At 34.6% G+C, this 19150-nt stretch overlaps 1 protein-coding gene across 1 annotated transcript in view; it reads right to left on the minus strand.

The window, feature by feature from the left end:
• ASCC3 (activating signal cointegrator 1 complex subunit 3) overlaps window positions 1-19150 on the minus strand; it is a 325142-nt gene that overhangs the window by 59406 nt on the left and 246586 nt on the right. Inside the window, exons 35-36 of the mRNA XM_021090356.1 lie at window positions 9432-9543; window positions 9099-9233 (exon numbers count right to left, since the gene is read on the minus strand). Of these exons, the coding sequence (XP_020946015.1) occupies window positions 9099-9233; window positions 9432-9543 (247 nt within the window). The remainder of the gene's footprint in view (window positions 1-9098; window positions 9234-9431; window positions 9544-19150) is intronic.

The following is a 19150-nucleotide window of genomic DNA, read 5'->3' on the forward strand; positions in this document are numbered from 1 at the left end:
ATGTTTCTAAAACAATGTAATATTAAAGGACTTTGATTATACCAATAGGGGGTTGGGAAGGATATTTGATTTTTCTTTTAGGAGGTCTAATTCTTCTTTTGCTCTATTACACAGAAAATGATAATGAAGTACATTCAGTTGGCTTTAAGCATTGGGAATGATCACACTTATTTACTCACTTGGCTACTTTTTGAAAATAAAAGGCAATGTTTTGGCATTATTTCTATTGGGAAGATATTTAGGACAGGAACCATGAACCTTTTGAAATATTTCTAATTGTCATTACTAATCGAGGAAGAAGCTAGCATTGATTTCTGAACTGCTCCACCTGCTGGGCCAATGAAACCTTAACAGGAATTTTAGAGTACTTACATTTTATTGGGATGCAATTAGAAACATTTTGACAGGAACCAATTTTTAGCATATAAAAATGATATTTTAAAATGATTTATCCACTTTTGAAATTTCTACTTAATTTCCACTTATTTTTATAGTCAAAACAATGCTCTGCTTACTCAAAGTAGAATGAAGAGACAAATGATTATTAGAATTTAGGGAAGAGATTTTATTCCCAGAAAGATAATAATCTTCAATATTATTTTCATTACATTTTAATTTCCCCAATGTGACTGCATATGTGATGACAATTCTAAATAGTTATGATAACATTAAGCAAAGAGTTACTACCAATGATAAACAAAATTATATTTAAAACCAAATTAAGTGAATCATGATAAGGTTCCCTGAAAAATCAAACTATGCTGGAGTTCTATAAATATGACTTAATTTATATAAAACCACTTGTGATTTTATTTGTAATTTAAAAATGTCTAAATGCAGTTTCCCTTTGCAAATGCTTTTTTTTTTTTTTTTTTTTTTTTTTTGCTATTTCTTTGGGCCGCTCCCGCAGCATATGGAGGTTCCCAGGCTAGGGGTCGAATCGGAGCTGTAGCCACTGGCCTACGCCAGAGCCACAGCAACACAGGATCCGAGCCACGTCTGCAACCTACACCACAGCTCACGGCAACGCCGGATCGTTAACCCACTGAGCAAGGGCAGGGACCGAACCCGCAACCTCATGGTTCCTAGTCGGATTCATTAACCACTGCGCCACCACAGGAACTCCTGCAAATGCTTTTAACATGGCCCCAGAACCTTGGTGATCCAATCCTGCCCCTCAGCCAGAGTGGTAACTCTAACTTTGAGGCCAACATCAACAACTCTTCTGCCTTGAAGGTGATAAGCAGGACTAACACTTCTCATGCATAGGTAGAACTATATTAAGCAGCAACAGCAGAAGAGACAGACAGAGAATAATTACTGACAAACCAAAAGTACTTTTTATAGATAGCTAAGGCCAAGAAGGTTAATGGTATATCCTTTTTATATACCTTGCTGTGTAAGTTTCATTAAAAGGGCAAAATAAGATACAAGAAGAAAAGGAAAAGCACAGAACAGCAAAGGGGAAAATAAAGAAGGAAATTTAAAAGGGTGTTGGGAGACATGAATTCTAATTTCAACTCTGCCATTTGGGAGCTAAGTTTTGTACTCTTTTCCATACTGACTGTGTCATCTTGGGCAAGACCAGGTCTTTTCTTTTTTTTTTTTTTTAAATGAGAAAGTTAAACCAGGTGATAATGAAAGAAATATTGAGGTTATTCATACTTTGATATCTAAACTTATTTCTTAATTAACAACCCTATTTAATCACCAACCTTCAGAATCTTCCCAAGATTATCTGAGAATGAAGACTTTTACCAGGAAGATATATGACTTTTCTCTGTGCTGAGAAAAGCTTATAAGTGCAGAAAGCTAAAGGGAAACTAGGAAATAATGGGGAACAGGGAGGTCTCAAGGGAAAGAGACCAAGACAAGGAGAAAGATACTTTTTTTCAAGACATTTGCCATCTGTGCCTCTCCAAAAGATGCCAAGCAGCTTCCCAGACTGAGGGTTAGGAAAGCTCTTCTCACAAACCCTAAAGATATCCCATTGGGTTTCCCCACTAGGATGATAAAGAGTAGCAGATGGGATCCTGTGATTGTCAGGAGGTTATTTGGAAATGGAAGGCCATGAGGTTGGTGATGTTCACTGTTACACGGTTAACCTTTCCTTCCTTTCATTTTTCCTTTAATGAACTCTTTAATTTTACATGCTGGGTCCCCTACCAATAGTATTTATATATGGCTTGTCCTCTTTATTTATTCCATTTAAAATTTCTCTCTTAAAAAATTCCATATTTAAGAAAGATATGTTTGTAATTTTCAACCAAAAGATTTGTGGGTTATATCCCAGAGAGGACAAAATTCAAGCATTAAAGATGCTTATTACTGAAAATGTTCTTTATATGAGCACAGCAAAGAAAGCAGTGTAGTGAATTGTCAAACCTGGAAATTTATTAACATATAAAAACCTTATTGCTCTGGTATTTTTCTACATTTGGAATGCTTCTATTTTACATTAAAACATGAAACTCATGCTTTTGGTCAATATCCAAGGCTGTGTGGAAAAATAAGAACTTCACAACTTTTAAAATTGGATATTTGATATATAATCTCATGTTTCTGTTTAGTCACAAAAAACTTAATGACTGAGTCAATGGTTTTAAAAAACTATTGAAAATTTAGAAACAACATATTTGAGGCATTTTCTGCTTTTTTTCAAAGCTATGAATACTATGGCAAGCATAGTAACAAAAAATTCATTCAGATAAATTTCCCATAACTTTGGAATCTTTCCATTTCTATTACTTTTTAAAAATAACCTACCTTCTAAAAATCCACTGAACATATCAAATCAGTGTCCTTATTTGCCATGATGACAGGCACTTCCTACTCTCGACTTGGCTTTCAGTGCCAACATCATTAAGAGATTCTTCAAATTACTTTTTAAATGTCCTTTTCCCTCAGGATTTTCACTTATATCTAATTAGACTACTTACTCCATGCCATGTAATCCCTGTTGCCAAAACTGCTAAATGCTTCAATAAGTAGGAGGGGGCCAGCAATGGAGCAAGACAGATGTAATGTCACTGGTTAACAATAGATGTGTGAAGCAGCTGCCTTAATTATGAAGCTTATTAATTCATGGTGTTAAAAAAAAACTTGGCAAGAGTTCTTATAAAATATCTAACCTTTCCAAATAGCATCATATTGCTTAAAACTTAAAATACATGTTCTCAATAAGGGGTGTTGAAATAATTATTTTTCCAGTAATTAACATCTGCATTTAATACCTATAATTCTAAGTTACAAGGTCACACGTAATTTTGAAACTAACTCTGCTTCTTAATTGACTTAAAAATATATACGCTTATATTTCATTGCTTTAAAATTTTTTTACAGCTGGAATTAAATCATAGGATAAAGATAAAATATGTCTAGAAGAGGAAGTAAAGTATAGGGAAAAGAGTTCTAAAGACCTACTTTATATAGAGCCTGGGAAAACTCATTAAACCTCAATTTCATTTTCTATATATTAACAGTTACCATGACATGTTGTGTGATGATTTTAAACAATATATATTAAGTGCCTGGCATATAGTAGGTGCTCCATAAAAGGTAGTTATTATTTTTTAATAAATGTATGGAAAAGGCAAGATTTAAATAAATGGGTTGTTATCACAGAATAAGTGAAGAAAAATAGTCTCAATACAATCTTCAGTCTCACACCTAAAATAGAGTGTTTTACTATTGTGTAAAGCCAATGACATCTGAAAATGTAAGCCAGAAACAGTTCACTTTTTTGGGAAGAAGATAAGTGAAACTGGAAGTCTCAAAAGAGGTGTTAGTAGAGAAAAAAACATTAGTGGAAGTATGTCTTCTTTTTCAGTGTTGACTGAAATACAGACTTACACATAATGGTGTTAATAATCAACAGGAGTTAGATTTTGAACGTAAAACAGACTGTCACATTTAGAAAAACAAATACCATTCCTTCCCCATATTCTGAAGGATAAAAAATATTCCAGATATCTAGTGGGTCAAGAGAAAAATACCATACAGATGACACACTTTTATCTTGTCTTAGTCCCTGCCTTCCCTGGTCTGCAATAGAATGATCAGCATCTATCACACCAAATATGACAGGCGCAATTTCATCTTCTTTAGTTCATTAGTATTTTTACCATTAGTCAATTCTTTTCAGTGCTCTTTGAATCTCTATATTTTTGCCCTACATTATATTCATCAAGTGAAGTAATAAATTCTCTGAATTTATTACCTGCAGGATCAGATGGAACTGCCTTTTAATTAAAAACATCACTTGTGTTCACAACCTAAGAGGGCCTCCATTGATACAATTCATGGCTTTAGCATGTTACCTGATTCAAGTCTTTGCGCCTTTCTAGACTGAAATGCCCCAATCATGTTTCTTCTACCATTTAAATGGCTCATTTGGGCCCATTTAAATTTTCTCCATGATATTCTTTTGATGTGGGGCCAGCAGAAATGTATATAGCAAATCTTGTGCATAGGGAAGATTAACACCAAGGACAGACTACTCTATCCTGTTTTGTTTTTAGAGGCTCTTTTTGATGATGGGCAACCTTCTGCTGTGATTCTTAGAGCATCACACTGAACTGGTGACCTCAGTCAGGAGCAACACCCAAGTGTCTTTCATGGTTTATTACCATGGCCCATAATTTAATACACAGACACATACACACAATTTGTCACTAATGTTCATTATCTGATCTCCTGCCCCTACAAAGAGCCTTACATATTGTATGTGTTTTACACAAAGTAATTATTTTTTGGATGAATCAATGTATGGTCTGTGGGTAGTAACATGATGGATGGAGTTTAATATGGATACATGTAGAGTAACTATCTAAATTATACATACTTCATATGCTTAAGATACTTCTTAAGACAGATTCATTTAGCTTAGCTCCTTACTATTTGGAAGAGTTTAGTTTTCATCTTTAAACTCTCCAATTTCCTGTTGTCTTTCATCCAAAAGGAAACTGTCAACATAATACTGTTCTACAATATATGGACCTCAACCAGCCTACTGACAGAGGAAAAAACAAAAAGGACAGAATTTAAAAGATAGGGTATAAATGTACCTAATGTATGGATTTTTTTTTTTTTTTAAACCAAACCTGACTTCTGCCATGGAACACTGTGGAATAGGGAGGTCTGAAGGGCCAAAAAGACTATGAAAGAAGCTGCACCATGAAATGACCTGATTATATGGCTTTTTCTTTTTAGTTTTTAAAAAACCTAATCATATATATATAAAATTGTCTCTTTACTTAAAAGCTTATGTATTTTCAAATGCTTGCTGAAAGTCAATGAATGTTGTTCTACTCTTTTTTCATTCTATGGTTACCTGCTAGTTCATTTTCTCTGCATCAACAATAATTACATTAAAAAATATTCATAATACCTAAAATAAAAATCTTAAATGAATATAATTTCTACATTATCATTAATACCAGAAACAACAAAGCCCAAAAGTTAAATACAATATATATACTAAGAAATAATGAGAAAACTCTATTCACTGACAAAATTAAACTGATGAAAATATTATACTGAATTCAAAGTAATATTCAAGAGAAAAGAAGTTTTTCAATTGTGATCTTTTCAGGAGTACTGAAATTTCCTCTTTAAAATAATTAATACATTATTTTTAAAAAGTTTAAACATGACTTTAGAAACATCACTGACTATATCTTATGAAGTTATAACATTGAATTGTTCAAAAATATAATCTGACATTATTAAGCATTATAAAAACAAAAGCAGTGGTAATAGAAAGAGGCCTTTCACATACTCTGGTTTTCTTGGCCCTATTGTATTTGTCATTCTCTTCTTTGTAGCGTCTGCTTGACTACTTCTTTTTCCTTGTTTCAAAATCACAAGGACATTAATGTATATTTTTGGATGTGAGAGTGGAGAAGATAATGAAGATATGTGAGTCATTTAGGAATCCCTGTTGTGGTCCCAAAAATTTAAAAATACTTCCTAATGAAAGAATGACTCCTAGAAATTTTACTAGAAGTACTTCAAACACAATACTGCTTTATTATTTAACGTTTCTCTCTTAGTTACAAATATGTTCTCTAACAAAGAGAGTAATTTCTTTGTTTTTTGTTTTGTTTTGTTTAGGGCCACGCCTGTGGAGTAAGAAGTTCCCAGGCTAAGGATAGAATTGGAGATGTAGCTTCCAGCCTACACTACAGCCACAGTGATGCAGGATCCAAGCTGCGTATGTGACCTACACCACAGCTCATGGCAACACCGGATCCTGAACCCACTGAAAGAAGCCAGGGATCAAACTCACGTCCTCATGGATACTAACTGGGTTCATTACTGCTGAGCCACAATAGGAACTCCAGAGAATAATTTCTTGATAAGAAATTAGCAAAATAGCGGTACTTGCAGATCTCCTTCTCCAAATGAGTCCTACACTTCTAATGCCCCATTAGAAGTCTTACTCACAACACTGTAAATCAACCAAACTTCAATAAAACTTTAAAAAATGAAACGGAGATTAAAAACAAACAAAAAAAAGTCTCACTTAGCTATTATAGACTTAGACACTAACCAGCAGAAGCTGAGAATTTTCTGCGCTAAACCCCAGGGGATGAGCAGATTCTATCATTGTTGCTGTGGAAATCATTAAGGGGGTATGCTGAACTATATAAATACACTGTATTTCTATAATATAAATATGCTACACTGTAGTTTATCATAGATAGATACATAAATAGAGACATCCATAGATTATCTGCTTGGTATATTATTCACAAAAGGATTGACTTTATTTAATAAAGATATACCATGAGATCAGTGTTGCTGGCAGTGTAATGCTGGAAAGAAACAGACTGTTGAAAGGATATGAACATATCTCTTGTTCTAACCAATGCCTTTTCATAGAAAAGATCAAAGAGAATAATGATTGAACTCCTTGGTACTATATACATTTGGGGCTTTTTTTAGTGGGATAGAAGGGGAAGAATGTAATAGACATATGGTTTTCATAAACTTCCACAAAACAATGTGCATCTAGTGTCAATATGACATACTCTGCACCTCCTGCCTTAGTGTTTTCCACCTCATTGTGTGTGTGTGTGTGTGTGACATGAGACATAGCACAGTGCAGTGGGTAAGAACCTACACTCAGGTGCTAGACTATAAAATACTCACTTGCTGTGCAACCTTGGACAAGTTGGTTAATCAGTAAAATGGGAATAATAATGGGATGTTTTTCAACATCAAATGAGTGCTTTTGTTAGTATTAAATCCATTTATCAATGTAAAGTTCCTAGAATAGAGCCTGGCACATGAAAAGTGCTCAAAAGTGTTAGCTATCATTACGTATTCCCAGGTACTGTAAAATACTCGATTAGGTGAATATATCGAGGTAGTAAATATGAAAGAAATATTATATTCTTTTTTGGGGGGTGGGGGCTGTGCCCATGGCATGCAGAAGTTCCTGAGCCAGGGATCAACTCACAGCACAGCATCAAACCAAGCCACAACAGTGACAATGCCAGATCCTTAACCTGCTGAGCCACCAATCTAACAGATTCTAGTTTAAAGTGCTTGCTGAAATTAATTTACCATTATTTAATGTCTTTCTCATAGATAAATCCTGTTTTTATGAATCTCTGTCCAGGAAATGATAAAAACTTCATTATTAGAAATCTAAACAAAATTCTTCATTTTAAAAAATATTCTTGGAACTCCTGTTGTGGCTCAGCAGTAACCAACCCAACTAGTAACCATGGCATTGCGATTTCGATCCCTGGCTTCGCTCAGTGCGTTAGGATCCGGCATTACTGTGAGCTGTGGTGTAGGTCACAGACACAGCTCAAATCTTGTGTTGCTGTGGCTGTGGTGTAGGCCAGTGGCTGCAGCTCTGTTTCGACTCTAGCTTGGGCACCTCCATGTGCCATGGGTGCAGCCCTAAGAAGACAAATATATATATTCCCACCTCAAAAATGAATTGTTAACTTGACAATAAAATCATTTTTTTGATAGCTGCCTCATATTCTTTAACACTCTACTTACTTCTATACAGCAAACAGTGGGAAAATGATTTCAACAGGATTTGTTCACCCACCCATCGATTCATTAACAATTTTTTCTGACTCATTGCAATGTATTTGGCCCTACGCCACACACAAAATCTATACACTAGTTTCTTAAAGGGAAAACACTAAAATTGGAAAACTGTGAATGGGATATGACACCTACTGAGAGTGACAAAGCAATCGGAGAGGTAGGAAAAAAGCTAATAAGTGAACTACAGTAGAATCACTGAATTTATAAGAGAAGGGCCTTAAGGACATTACAGTCCAATGAATGTTAACTTTTAAAAAAAGTACCAACACATCTCAAAGGTAAAGTAAAATACAGTATTTACTTGTAACATATATCCTGACTAATGCCCCCACAAAGTTTTATGGTAAAACTTAGAGTCACTTAGAGTCAGCCAAGAAGAAAGTAATGCACATATACATAGAAAAGAAGTGGAGAGGATACTCTTAACAGTAATTTTAACTTCAATATTAAATTCAGTCCTTCCTTTAGCTTCCTGGCAAAAAAGCAAAATGAACATAATACAGTTTTTTATCATGTGATATATTTGATTGTACATATTTTGGAAGGAGGGATGGGAGGAGTTAACTTTTCTGGCATTAACTCTAAGAGAACTTAATCATGTGGATCCTTATGTAAAGAAAGATCAGTAATATCATGGTTTCAACAAGAACTACTCAAAAAAAAAAAAAAACAGTAAGAAAAGCTTTCAATTATAATTCAGAGAGGTTATTACGTTGAAGGATAGGGTGATCACCTGGCTGCTGAGGAGTGCTCAGTTTGCACCTAGTATCTTGGTACCCAGACTCACCTGAGTTTGGATGATAAATCATGTGGTCACCTTATCTATGGGGAGCTTGATCCAGATGTATTGTTTTGTAGTGATCTTGTTTGACAGAGGAAAAAACTTTAAAACAGTTCCTGCCAAATTTCAAGAGGAACTAGATGGCAACAAACTTAAGACCCAAATTAAAAGAGAAGGTATGAAATATATAAAATATAATCTCTTTATATTAAAAACAACGCAATAATATCATGAAACTCACACTCAGAATTGAAAGCAATTCTTCGGTACCACATTCAGGTTTCAAACGCTCCTTGAACATTTTAACTGTTTGGTGCTTCAAGTAGTAATAAGAGGCAATCCGGCCATATGTCAGAGGTTCAATGCTCCGATTATCCTATTTTGAAAGAAAGATAAAATAACATAAATAAAAAGTACAGTAGAAGTATATATATATTCATAAAATTAATAATTCATAATGCAGGTTGCTACTGCAACAGCTTCATTAAACTTTTTGGTATCATTAGAAGCAAAAGCCCTATTGTTAAAGAACTGGGCAATCTTTTCAATTGCAACATGTATGACCAAGTCGTACCTCTCCAATTTCAATACAATAGGATTGTTCCAATTCAACCAGAGACTTTTCAACCAGATTGGACAGAAACTTGTTCACGGAATCATGGCTCACATCACTCAAATTGTAGTAGCTAGAAAACAAGCAAGGTCATTATTTGTTTCAAGATATTTCCTATTAAAACTGTCATTCCAGTTTCACATCATTCTTTTCAGAATTTCAAAAGAAACTATTCCATTTATAACAAATCAAAGAAATAAAGCAACTACAATTACCATTTCCATTTTACAGAACAAAATCCCCATACTAAGACTTATTGACACTGATGAACGATGGCAATACATTAAAAATAGGTAAGATAAGCAGATCAAATTCAGTATCACATTAAAAGGTACTAAATTTCCAGATACAACTGACATTATTTCAGGTTACATATCTACAGCAAACTAAACTCAAGTGCTAGTTTTTGAAATAGTGAGAAGCGTATTATATATAAATATATAATTCCTCTTTATATGTAAAAATTCATCTTCAGTAATTTTACAAAACTCCAAGAACTACTGATTTGGGTGGTAGATGAGTTCTTTTAAGACATTTAGTCATCTGCCATTCCCCTAATGCTTAAGGAATAAATATCCTAAAATTAGTAGGAACATCATCAGGCTAATAAAAAAAGCAATCTAAGCTCATGTACACAGAAAACACAAAGCTTCAGCTTCATATATCTTCTAAGTAAAAAGCCTAAGGACATGCAATTCACCTGAATGTTCCTCCCTGTGGCTTAAAGAGGTTTTTGGCAAATCCCCTAAGATCACTAGGAATCTGTGTCTGGGAACAGATCCAAGAGGTGGGGGGCTGCCCCCACAGTCATGGCAGATGTCTAATTCCTGTTGAGTGACCCCTGTCCCCTAGTCAGCATGGGGAATTACATGCCCCACCTCCATCCAAATCAAGGAACAGGAGTAGAAAGTGTGTCCTCCAAGAACAGACTCTCATCACTGAAACCCCAGCATGGGGGTTTAACATTTGTACAGGACTAGGAAGGAGGCAGTCAGAGCCTGGGGAAGAAAGTGTTAACAATCTCAAAAGGGAGAGGTCTAACCTAACAAGTATGATGATTTTTTTTTTTTTTCCTCTTTCTTCAATGGGAAAGGAAAATTTCCCTTTCTTCCAAAAGGAAGGATCTGGGGCCAAGATGCTATAAAAATTTATTGAGAAATACACAAAGCAGGACTTAAACCATGGCAAGATATATTTTCACTAGAAAGAGAAGTTAGCTGAAATGGCCAAGTACACACAAATATGAGAGTTTTCAGTGAGTACAGATTAATAATAGGTTATGTATTTGAGAAAATAATTGTAAATCATAGTTATATGCTGAGGATTTTAATTTTTACAAATAAAGAAGTAGTTATTTTAAATTTTAGTCTGCAGAGAAATCACTGCCTTTCCTGGAAAAGTTCATTTCATAGTCCAAAATAAAGCAACATTTATCAATGAACAGATAAATTCCAGACAGATCAGTGCTGTTGTTAACTTAAACAAAATGTATTGACTTTCATCTAACCAGACATATGTGAAGGTGAAAAATCAGCATTAGAAACCATTATAAAATAAATATTTCCTTTATCCTGAGCTATGACTAAGAAGGAGTATATTGTTAGAATAATTTATTCTGTGTTAGAGGTGAAAATAAAAATTCTGGACATTCAAAGCCCCATAAAAGAGACAGATCCCCAAAGCTTTCCCAAATTATGAATAATATTTTTTTGTCTTTTATTTTTTTCCCCAACAAATGAAATTTATCAGCCAAACTTTCTGCAATGTAAGTGCTTACTTTATATTTCACATTCTTTTGGCTTGCTAAGCCTATAAATTTTCTAACACTATTTTCAGCTGTCTGGACTAATGCATAGTTGATAAAGTCTTTTTTAAATTGAAAAAACTAGTGAAAATGTGCCCAGGATACTGAATAAATAGTATCATTTGCTAACAGAATTAAGTTATTTTTTATGCAATTAAAATTACAGAAGGAAGACATTATGAAAACAATATTACCACAAAAATGAAAAAGTTAAAACTCCACTTATATCTTTAAATTTATTAGGCCATTTAAAAACATAAAAAACTTAAGGTTGTTGCTACTGATTACCACAAGCCATTCCCCTATAAAATAAATAACTGGAATGCCAACTTTACTATATTATGCTTTAATAAATAATTTGGTACACTTACAAGTAATACTTAAAACTATTAATGATAAAAATTTTTCTCCAAAAATTAAACATTCTTTTATATTTATTTTACTTACTATTTTACATATTTACAAGATACACTTTGACAGACTAATATCTCTTTGGAAGTTTATTTAAATCTATTGGGAAGATTTTTAGACAAATTTGTGGCTTTTATCCAGATAAAGTGCAGTTAGAGTAAACATTTTTTAAACATTTAAAATGAGTTGCAAAGAAGAAAAAAAAATCAAGTAAAATTATGGCTCTGAGACTGCAACAAATTATCTGGTAACTATACTCAAATATTATTCACAATCTAACTGGCTAAAAATTAATGCATTTTTTTTGTGCAGAATAACTTAAAACTTCCACTGATATTGCATTATATTGTTGTTCTTTTCCAATGTGCTCACCAACATTCTTAATGATTTATATATGAGAAGAAATGAACTATTCAAGTAACTGAACTGACATTTGATTTATTCAATATCAAAACTTTTACCTTTATAATATATCTGAGGGTAATCAGAATTTTAAAAAAATCCCTAAAATAGTTTTCTTCAGATATTCTGGAATATGTGAAAACTTTATTTTTTAAAAGTGACAACTTTAAAAATAGAGTATTAGTTAAAATATTACATTCTTGAATACAGTAAAATCTCAATCAATAAAAACTTTTCTCCCTATACAGCCAACACAAATACTAAAATGTATCTATTTTTGTTAGTTATATGACCTTATTGATTTATACCAAGTATTAGTCTTTGTTAATATTTCAACTGAGATACTAAGGTTATGTAAAAATTTTCAAATCCTTTAAAAAGTAAGATACTGCTACATCTTAATTAGATATATAACTTACAAGACACAATAAAGTATATAACTAAATGTAATTGGAATTTCTTTTAGGTGACATAAAATTTTGAGAGAATATATTCTCTCAACATGAATAAAGGATGGAGTTTATATTTACATGATCTTCATTAGCATTATATGGCCTTCGCTTCTCATATGTGAACTTTTCAGTCACTGTGTAATTTCTAGCCTAAACAATTATAAGTATTTAGCTTAAAACATTACATATCATTAATTTCAATAATCACTTTACTAACTTGAAAAAGCGTACAACAGCTAAATAAAAAGGTCTGTTTTCATGTGGCACTCTCCACAGCACAAAATTTATAATTTATTGGTTATTAAAGCAGAAATAGTATACAACTGTTTAATTATGGATAAAGGATACAATGTAGTTTCATGTTCACTGCATTGAATCATCAAGTCATTATCTTCTCTTTGCCATAAACAGACAGCCTACCTTTTTGTCAGCATGCTATTTCATTTATTTCACAGAGAAACCCAGTTTCACAATAATTGACTTGTCAGAGGCTCTAATTTATGAGGCTGAGCTCTGTAAGATTTCTCTATATTGGACTCAACCTGCACACAAGCAGGGTTGAATATTTACAATGCTGTTAACAGGTGCTGAGTTGTTTAATGATTCTAATAGCCAGAAGCGTACTGAGAAAGCCAGCGGGATCACAATTACAGGCTGTTTGAACACAACAATTACTAGTCCCTTGAGAGATGTGAAAGTCAAAGGCAGTTTGATACTGACAGCATCTAGCACATGGGCAAGACAAGCTGACTTCTATTAGCAGTCAGTAGGGAAAAAGTCATAACAAACCTCTCCCTATCATAAAAATTTACAAAGTTCATTAAATGTAAACAATCAAAAAGTGAAACAACTTTTTAAAAAATTATCTTTAAAAGATCTTATCAAAGAACAAACAAGAATACCACACATGAAACCCTCAAGTTATCTTTTTCTAACCTTAATAAGGATAAAATTTCACCAGCTGAAAAATGAAAGAGATTTTATTGTAAAGTAAAACATAGATAAAGTTACACCAAACAGTTTGGATTTAATGTGAATAGTAGCAGCTATTTCCTGTTTGGTTTATGTAAACTTGGCCGGTGATCTCGCTGGGAAATTTTTCATCAGTATTGAAATGCTGCTGCTATAACTGTCAGTACTGGGAAGTCATTTGTTACAGCACCATGTTTTTTTATGTTCAGATTATGCAGCAGTAATAATGACACAAATAATGAAAGTGGTTGTAGGGACAGCTGAAACTACCACAACATTTTTTGCCCAGAAATATTTAGACGCTTTCTCAGGGGAAAACAGAGAGTCAAACTGAACACACAAATTGAATCCAGAACTCAATTTGAAATATATTATATTTCATGATGCACCAGTACATATGTTTATATCTATTTGAACAACCTAATGTACATATATGTATGTGTCTACATATATATTTATACAGACAAATATGTATCTTAATATGTATATATTTGCATACATATACATATCAAAAACATAGGACTATACACAGACATAGAACAACCCAGGAAGTGAAATCTTTCTCAACATCAATTTTCTTTTTGCTGGTGGTGTGCTGGGAACACTTTACAGCAATATGATTAAACGAAGAGGTTTGGAGAAATGGGTCATATTTATTTATCCATATATGACTATTTCAAGAGTGGTTTTTGCCTAAATAAACCTCAGTTTCTCTTTGTTACACATATATCCATGCACACAAGTGTGCACATAAGCCCCTCCCACTCAAAGAAAATTCAAATCTCAATTTATGGCACTGATGACAGGAAGTATGAAATTTACAGTAAAACCATACATAATACAAGCTCTTCATTTGAGACAATGATTTTTAGCCTTCTCAAAACTTTTACTAGATCTATATATAAGTAGGAAAAAAAAATGTACAAATTTCCTTAACTCCTGTGCCTTTCCTTCCTTTATCTTTGTGGAAAGGTGATTTTCACAAAGGCAATAATAAGATATAAGGGCCAATCAGAAATAAAACTACAGAGCAGGACTAAAGCTGACTAAACAAAAAATATGCAAAAATTATTAAACTTTATTTAGGTACTTTTCCCCTTTTTATCCAGATATAAAGGTATGGACATTAAAGACAATTTTTTTTTTTTTGCATCAAATGAACAAAAGTGTTATACATTCAGAATTAGTCTGGTATTGTTTCTAAAGAGAACACACTTTTCATCAAAGGACTGAAAAGAGAAGTGGATAGAGTATATGGAGATTTGAATTCTGGCCCTGATAATGGGCCAGGGATGGAGGATGTGGCCTCTGGAACCTGAATGACTGGATTCTAGTGCTGCCTCTGCCAGTGGCCTGACTGTGGGCAAGTTGCTTAATCTCCCTGTGCTTGTTTCTTCATCTATAAAAAGGGGGTCACAAGGAATACATGAGTTATGCTCTTGAAACAGCATCCCAAATATAGCAGACACTCCGTAATAAATAATATTAGTATAGTTTTTGTTTCCTACTAATTTCAATTTATATTTTTTATAAATTTTTCTTGTTTTTATCTTTTGCTAATGTTCTTCATCTAGTTTCCTGAGATCCCCGTTTCAGTATTTTCAATACTTTCCTGTAGGTGCCCTAAAGATAAGAATATTCCTTGGAATTGTGCTTTGATTGAAATCCATAGGTTTTGTTCTGAAACATTTTTATTTCTGTATAGCTCTAGTATATAAGTATATTTATCTTCCACTAGAACAAAGTACTTAAATGCCAAGCAGATTTTTTTGTCATTCCTTTTTGTGTTTATTTCTGTTTTATTTTTGTAAGTATGGCACATTCTTTCAGAGGGGAACTACAAAGACACACATATTCAAGGATACTGTGATATTCAAATCTTTTATGAAATACTTCGTATCTCTTTGGCATGATTTTTGAGGGATATGTGTTAAAAGTCTTTCAACATAGCTATAATTTAGTTAATGTCTTAGACATCTATCAGTTTTTGCTTTATATATTTTGATGCTATATTTCCAGCTGCCTAAAAATGTACAATCTACATAACATTTAGTGATTATGCTTATTATCACTATAACCATTTATTATTGTCCTTTCAACCTTTATTGCCTTGAATTTTTTTATTTTTTAATGAATTTTATTATATTTGTGGTTGTGCAATGATCATCACAACCCAATTTTATAGCACTTCCACCCCAAACCCCCAGCGCATCTCCCCACTCCCCAACTATTGCCTTGAATTTCATTTTGCTTGATTTTAATTCTGTTGCTATTGGTTTCTCTTTGTTATTCTCCTTCCTATCTTTTTTCAATGCCCAATTTTCATCTTTTCTATGTCATTTTGATTTGATATGTTGCTTTCAAGTTATTTTCATTGGGGTTTAAAAAGTAAATATGAGAATTTATTTCAACAGGGGAAGTTTAAACTTTTTGTAACATTTATGATTATAACTGACCTTTTAATGATAAGCATAGATTCTGTCAGTCCTCTGATCAAAACCCTACAATGGTTCTCATTTCATACAAAATGAAAATGAAAGTTCCTACTAAGGTGTCACATGACCAGGACTACCACTGACCACCCACATCCCTAACCCCACCTCATTCCACTTCAGCTACAACTTCTTGCTATGCCTTCCACAAAGCAGGCATGCCTGCCTTAGATCTTCTCCTGTTCCCTTGGCCTGAACGTTCGCTAGATACTCATGTGGTCAACCATTTCACCTCTTTCAAGTCTTTGTTTAGATGTCAACACTGAAAAAAACCAAAACCCAAAAACTAATGCAGTATTATTAACTATAGTCACCATGCTATATATTAGATCCCAGAACTATTTATTTATTTATTTTTGTCTTTTTGCCTTTTCTAGGGCTGCTCCCGCAGCGTATGGAGATTCCCAGGCTAGGGGTCCAATCGGAGCTGTAGCCACCGGCCTACGCCACAGCAATGCAGGATCCGAGCCACATCTGCAACCTACACCACAGCTCATGGCAATGCCAGGTCCTTAATCCACTGAGCAAAGCCAGGGATGGAACCCGAAACCTCATGGTTCCTAGTCAGATTCGTTAACCACTGCGCCACGACAGAACTCCCCCAGAACTTATTTATAACTGTAAAGTACATATAATTACAGCTGTAAGTACATAGCTTTTGACCACTTTTACCCACTTTATCTGTTTGTGCCCCTCACTTCTGGAAACCACCAATCTATTTTCTGTGTCTTACGAGTTTTTTTTCCTTAACAGTTCACATATAGGTATGATTATATAGTATTTGTTTTTCTCTGCCTGACATTTCACTTAACATAATGCCCTCAAGGTCCATCCATGTTGTTGCAAGTGACAGATTTTCCTTCTTTTTGTATGCTTCAATAATATTCCACTGTGTGTGTGTGTGTATCACAACTTCTTTACTCATGCATCCACTGATGGAAGCTTACTGTTTCCAAATCTTGGTTATTATAAATAACGCCATAATAAAAATGGGAGTGCAGATAGCTTTTCAATTGTCATGCCATTTTTTGGGGAAAATATCTAGAAGTGGTAATGTTGGCTCATATGGTAGTTCTATTTCTGATTTTTTGAGGAATCTCCATAGTGTTTTCCATAGTGGCTACACCAGTTTTCATTCTCACCAACAGTGCATAAGGATTCCCCTTTCTCGCCAGTATAGATTTGCTTATATTTTTGGTAACAGCAGTTCTATCAGGTGATATCTCCTAGTGGTTTGATGTGCACTTCGCTGATGATTAGTAATGCTGAATATCTTTCCATGTGTCTGCTGACCATATGCATGTCTTCTTCGAAGAAATGTCTATTTAGGTCTTCTGCCCATTTTTTGATTGGGCTGTTGGTATTATCTGTATTGAGTTGTATGAGATGTTTGCATATTTTGGATATTAATCTATTGTCGATCACATTGTTTGCAAATATGTTTTCCCATTTTGTAGGTTTTCACTTCATTTTATTTATGACTTCCTTTGCTGTGTAAAAGCTTTAAAGTTTGATTAGGTCCCATTTGTTTACAAAGGAGCTGGATTTTTATTTTAAGTACTAAGACAGTCATTTGTTCACTTATAAAACCAACATTTATTGAGCTCCTTCTGTGTGTCAAGTAAAGGTCATGCTCTTAGGGAATTAACATTCTAGTGGGAATGACAGATACTAAGCAAGTATGTCAAGTTATGACAATTTCCATTGACATAAATAAGCAGGGTAGAGGGGGTAGGGAGTAGCAAGGATAGTACTGAAATGTTATACATTAACAAGTAGAGAAGGCCTCCCTGATTAAGGGTACCATTGAACAGAGAGATGAAGGAAGCGAACTAAGCAGATACATAAGGGAGGGGTGTTCCAGAGCATTAAAAGGTTCTAAGCTAAACAAATGACATACATCAATTTACATGTGAAGATCACTTTTGCTGCTTAGTGGAAAATGTATTGAAGTGGAAGTGAGCATGGAATTAATGATGGTGGTGATCCAGGGGCCACCTTGGGTGGTGACAACGGGAATGAAGAGATATGTTTTGAGCTAGACTCAATAAGACTTTCTAATGGATGAGGATGGAGGTTGTGCAAAAGAAAAGAATCATGAATAGCACCACAGTTATTAAATCTAAACATTTGAGTAAAGGGAGTTCCCGTTGTGGCACAGTGGAAACAAATCCGACTAGGAACCATGAAGTCGCGGGTTCGATCTCCGGCCTTGCTCAGTGGGTTATGAATCTGGCATTGCCGTGAGCTGTGGTGTAGGTCGCAGACACGGCTGGGATCTTGTGTTGCTGTGGCTCTGGCGTAGGCCAGCAGCTACAGCTCTGATTAGACCCCTAGTCTGGGAACTTCCATATGCTGCAGGTGTGGCCCTAAAAAGACAAAAAGAACAAAAAAAACCAAAACAAACAAACAAAAAAAACAAAAAACAAAACTGAGTAAATACAAATGTCATGCGTTGGATTAGGGTAGGGCTGTGAGTGTAGGATGGAGAGAAAGGAGGAAACACAAGGCATGCTGAGGCAGTCCTGGCAAGCCAGCCATGATCCCAGACAGCTTTCAATCTGCGGCTCCCAGGCTACGACTAGGATTAGGAAAGATTGTGCATGCTCTTCAGGAGCAGAATTTCAGTTTCTTATAGCCCTCTACTAAACCCTGTGGTCTTCAGATCAGCTAAGACAGCTCATCTCGATGATGGTGTGGGACCCCAGGGCTAGGGTGCCTAATATGTCATTTGAATCCCTTGCTCCCTAAGGAGGATCCCAGAGTCTGTGACATCCCCTCCTCTAGTCTCCTGTCAGGGTGCTTTTCCTCCCTTCTTATTAGACTCCCTGTGAATCTTCCTTTACAGCCCTGCTTGTAGAAGAGCCATTCTGCTAGTCTCCAGGTTTTCAGTGAGAGGTGCTCCAAATGAAGTTTTAGTTTTGATGTGTTCATGAGGGTGGGTGAGCTCAGCATCCTCTGACTCTGCCAACTCGATCTCTGCCCTCTCATCGTAAGTAGAAGGCAGTTTGTAACCAGAGTAAAAGGGAGTGATGCTTCCTCAAGTCCTCTGTCAGTGGGACCTGTAACCTGACTGGGGTCTCCAAGTGTGCTCTTGGTTCATCTCATACTCATGGCTGGAAACATGTAACACTGGACAATCTCCTA

The sequence above is a fragment of the Sus scrofa genome, chromosome 1 (genome assembly GCF_000003025.6).
Source record: "Sus scrofa isolate TJ Tabasco breed Duroc chromosome 1, Sscrofa11.1, whole genome shotgun sequence".
Taxonomy (NCBI): Eukaryota; Metazoa; Chordata; class Mammalia; order Artiodactyla; family Suidae; genus Sus; species Sus scrofa.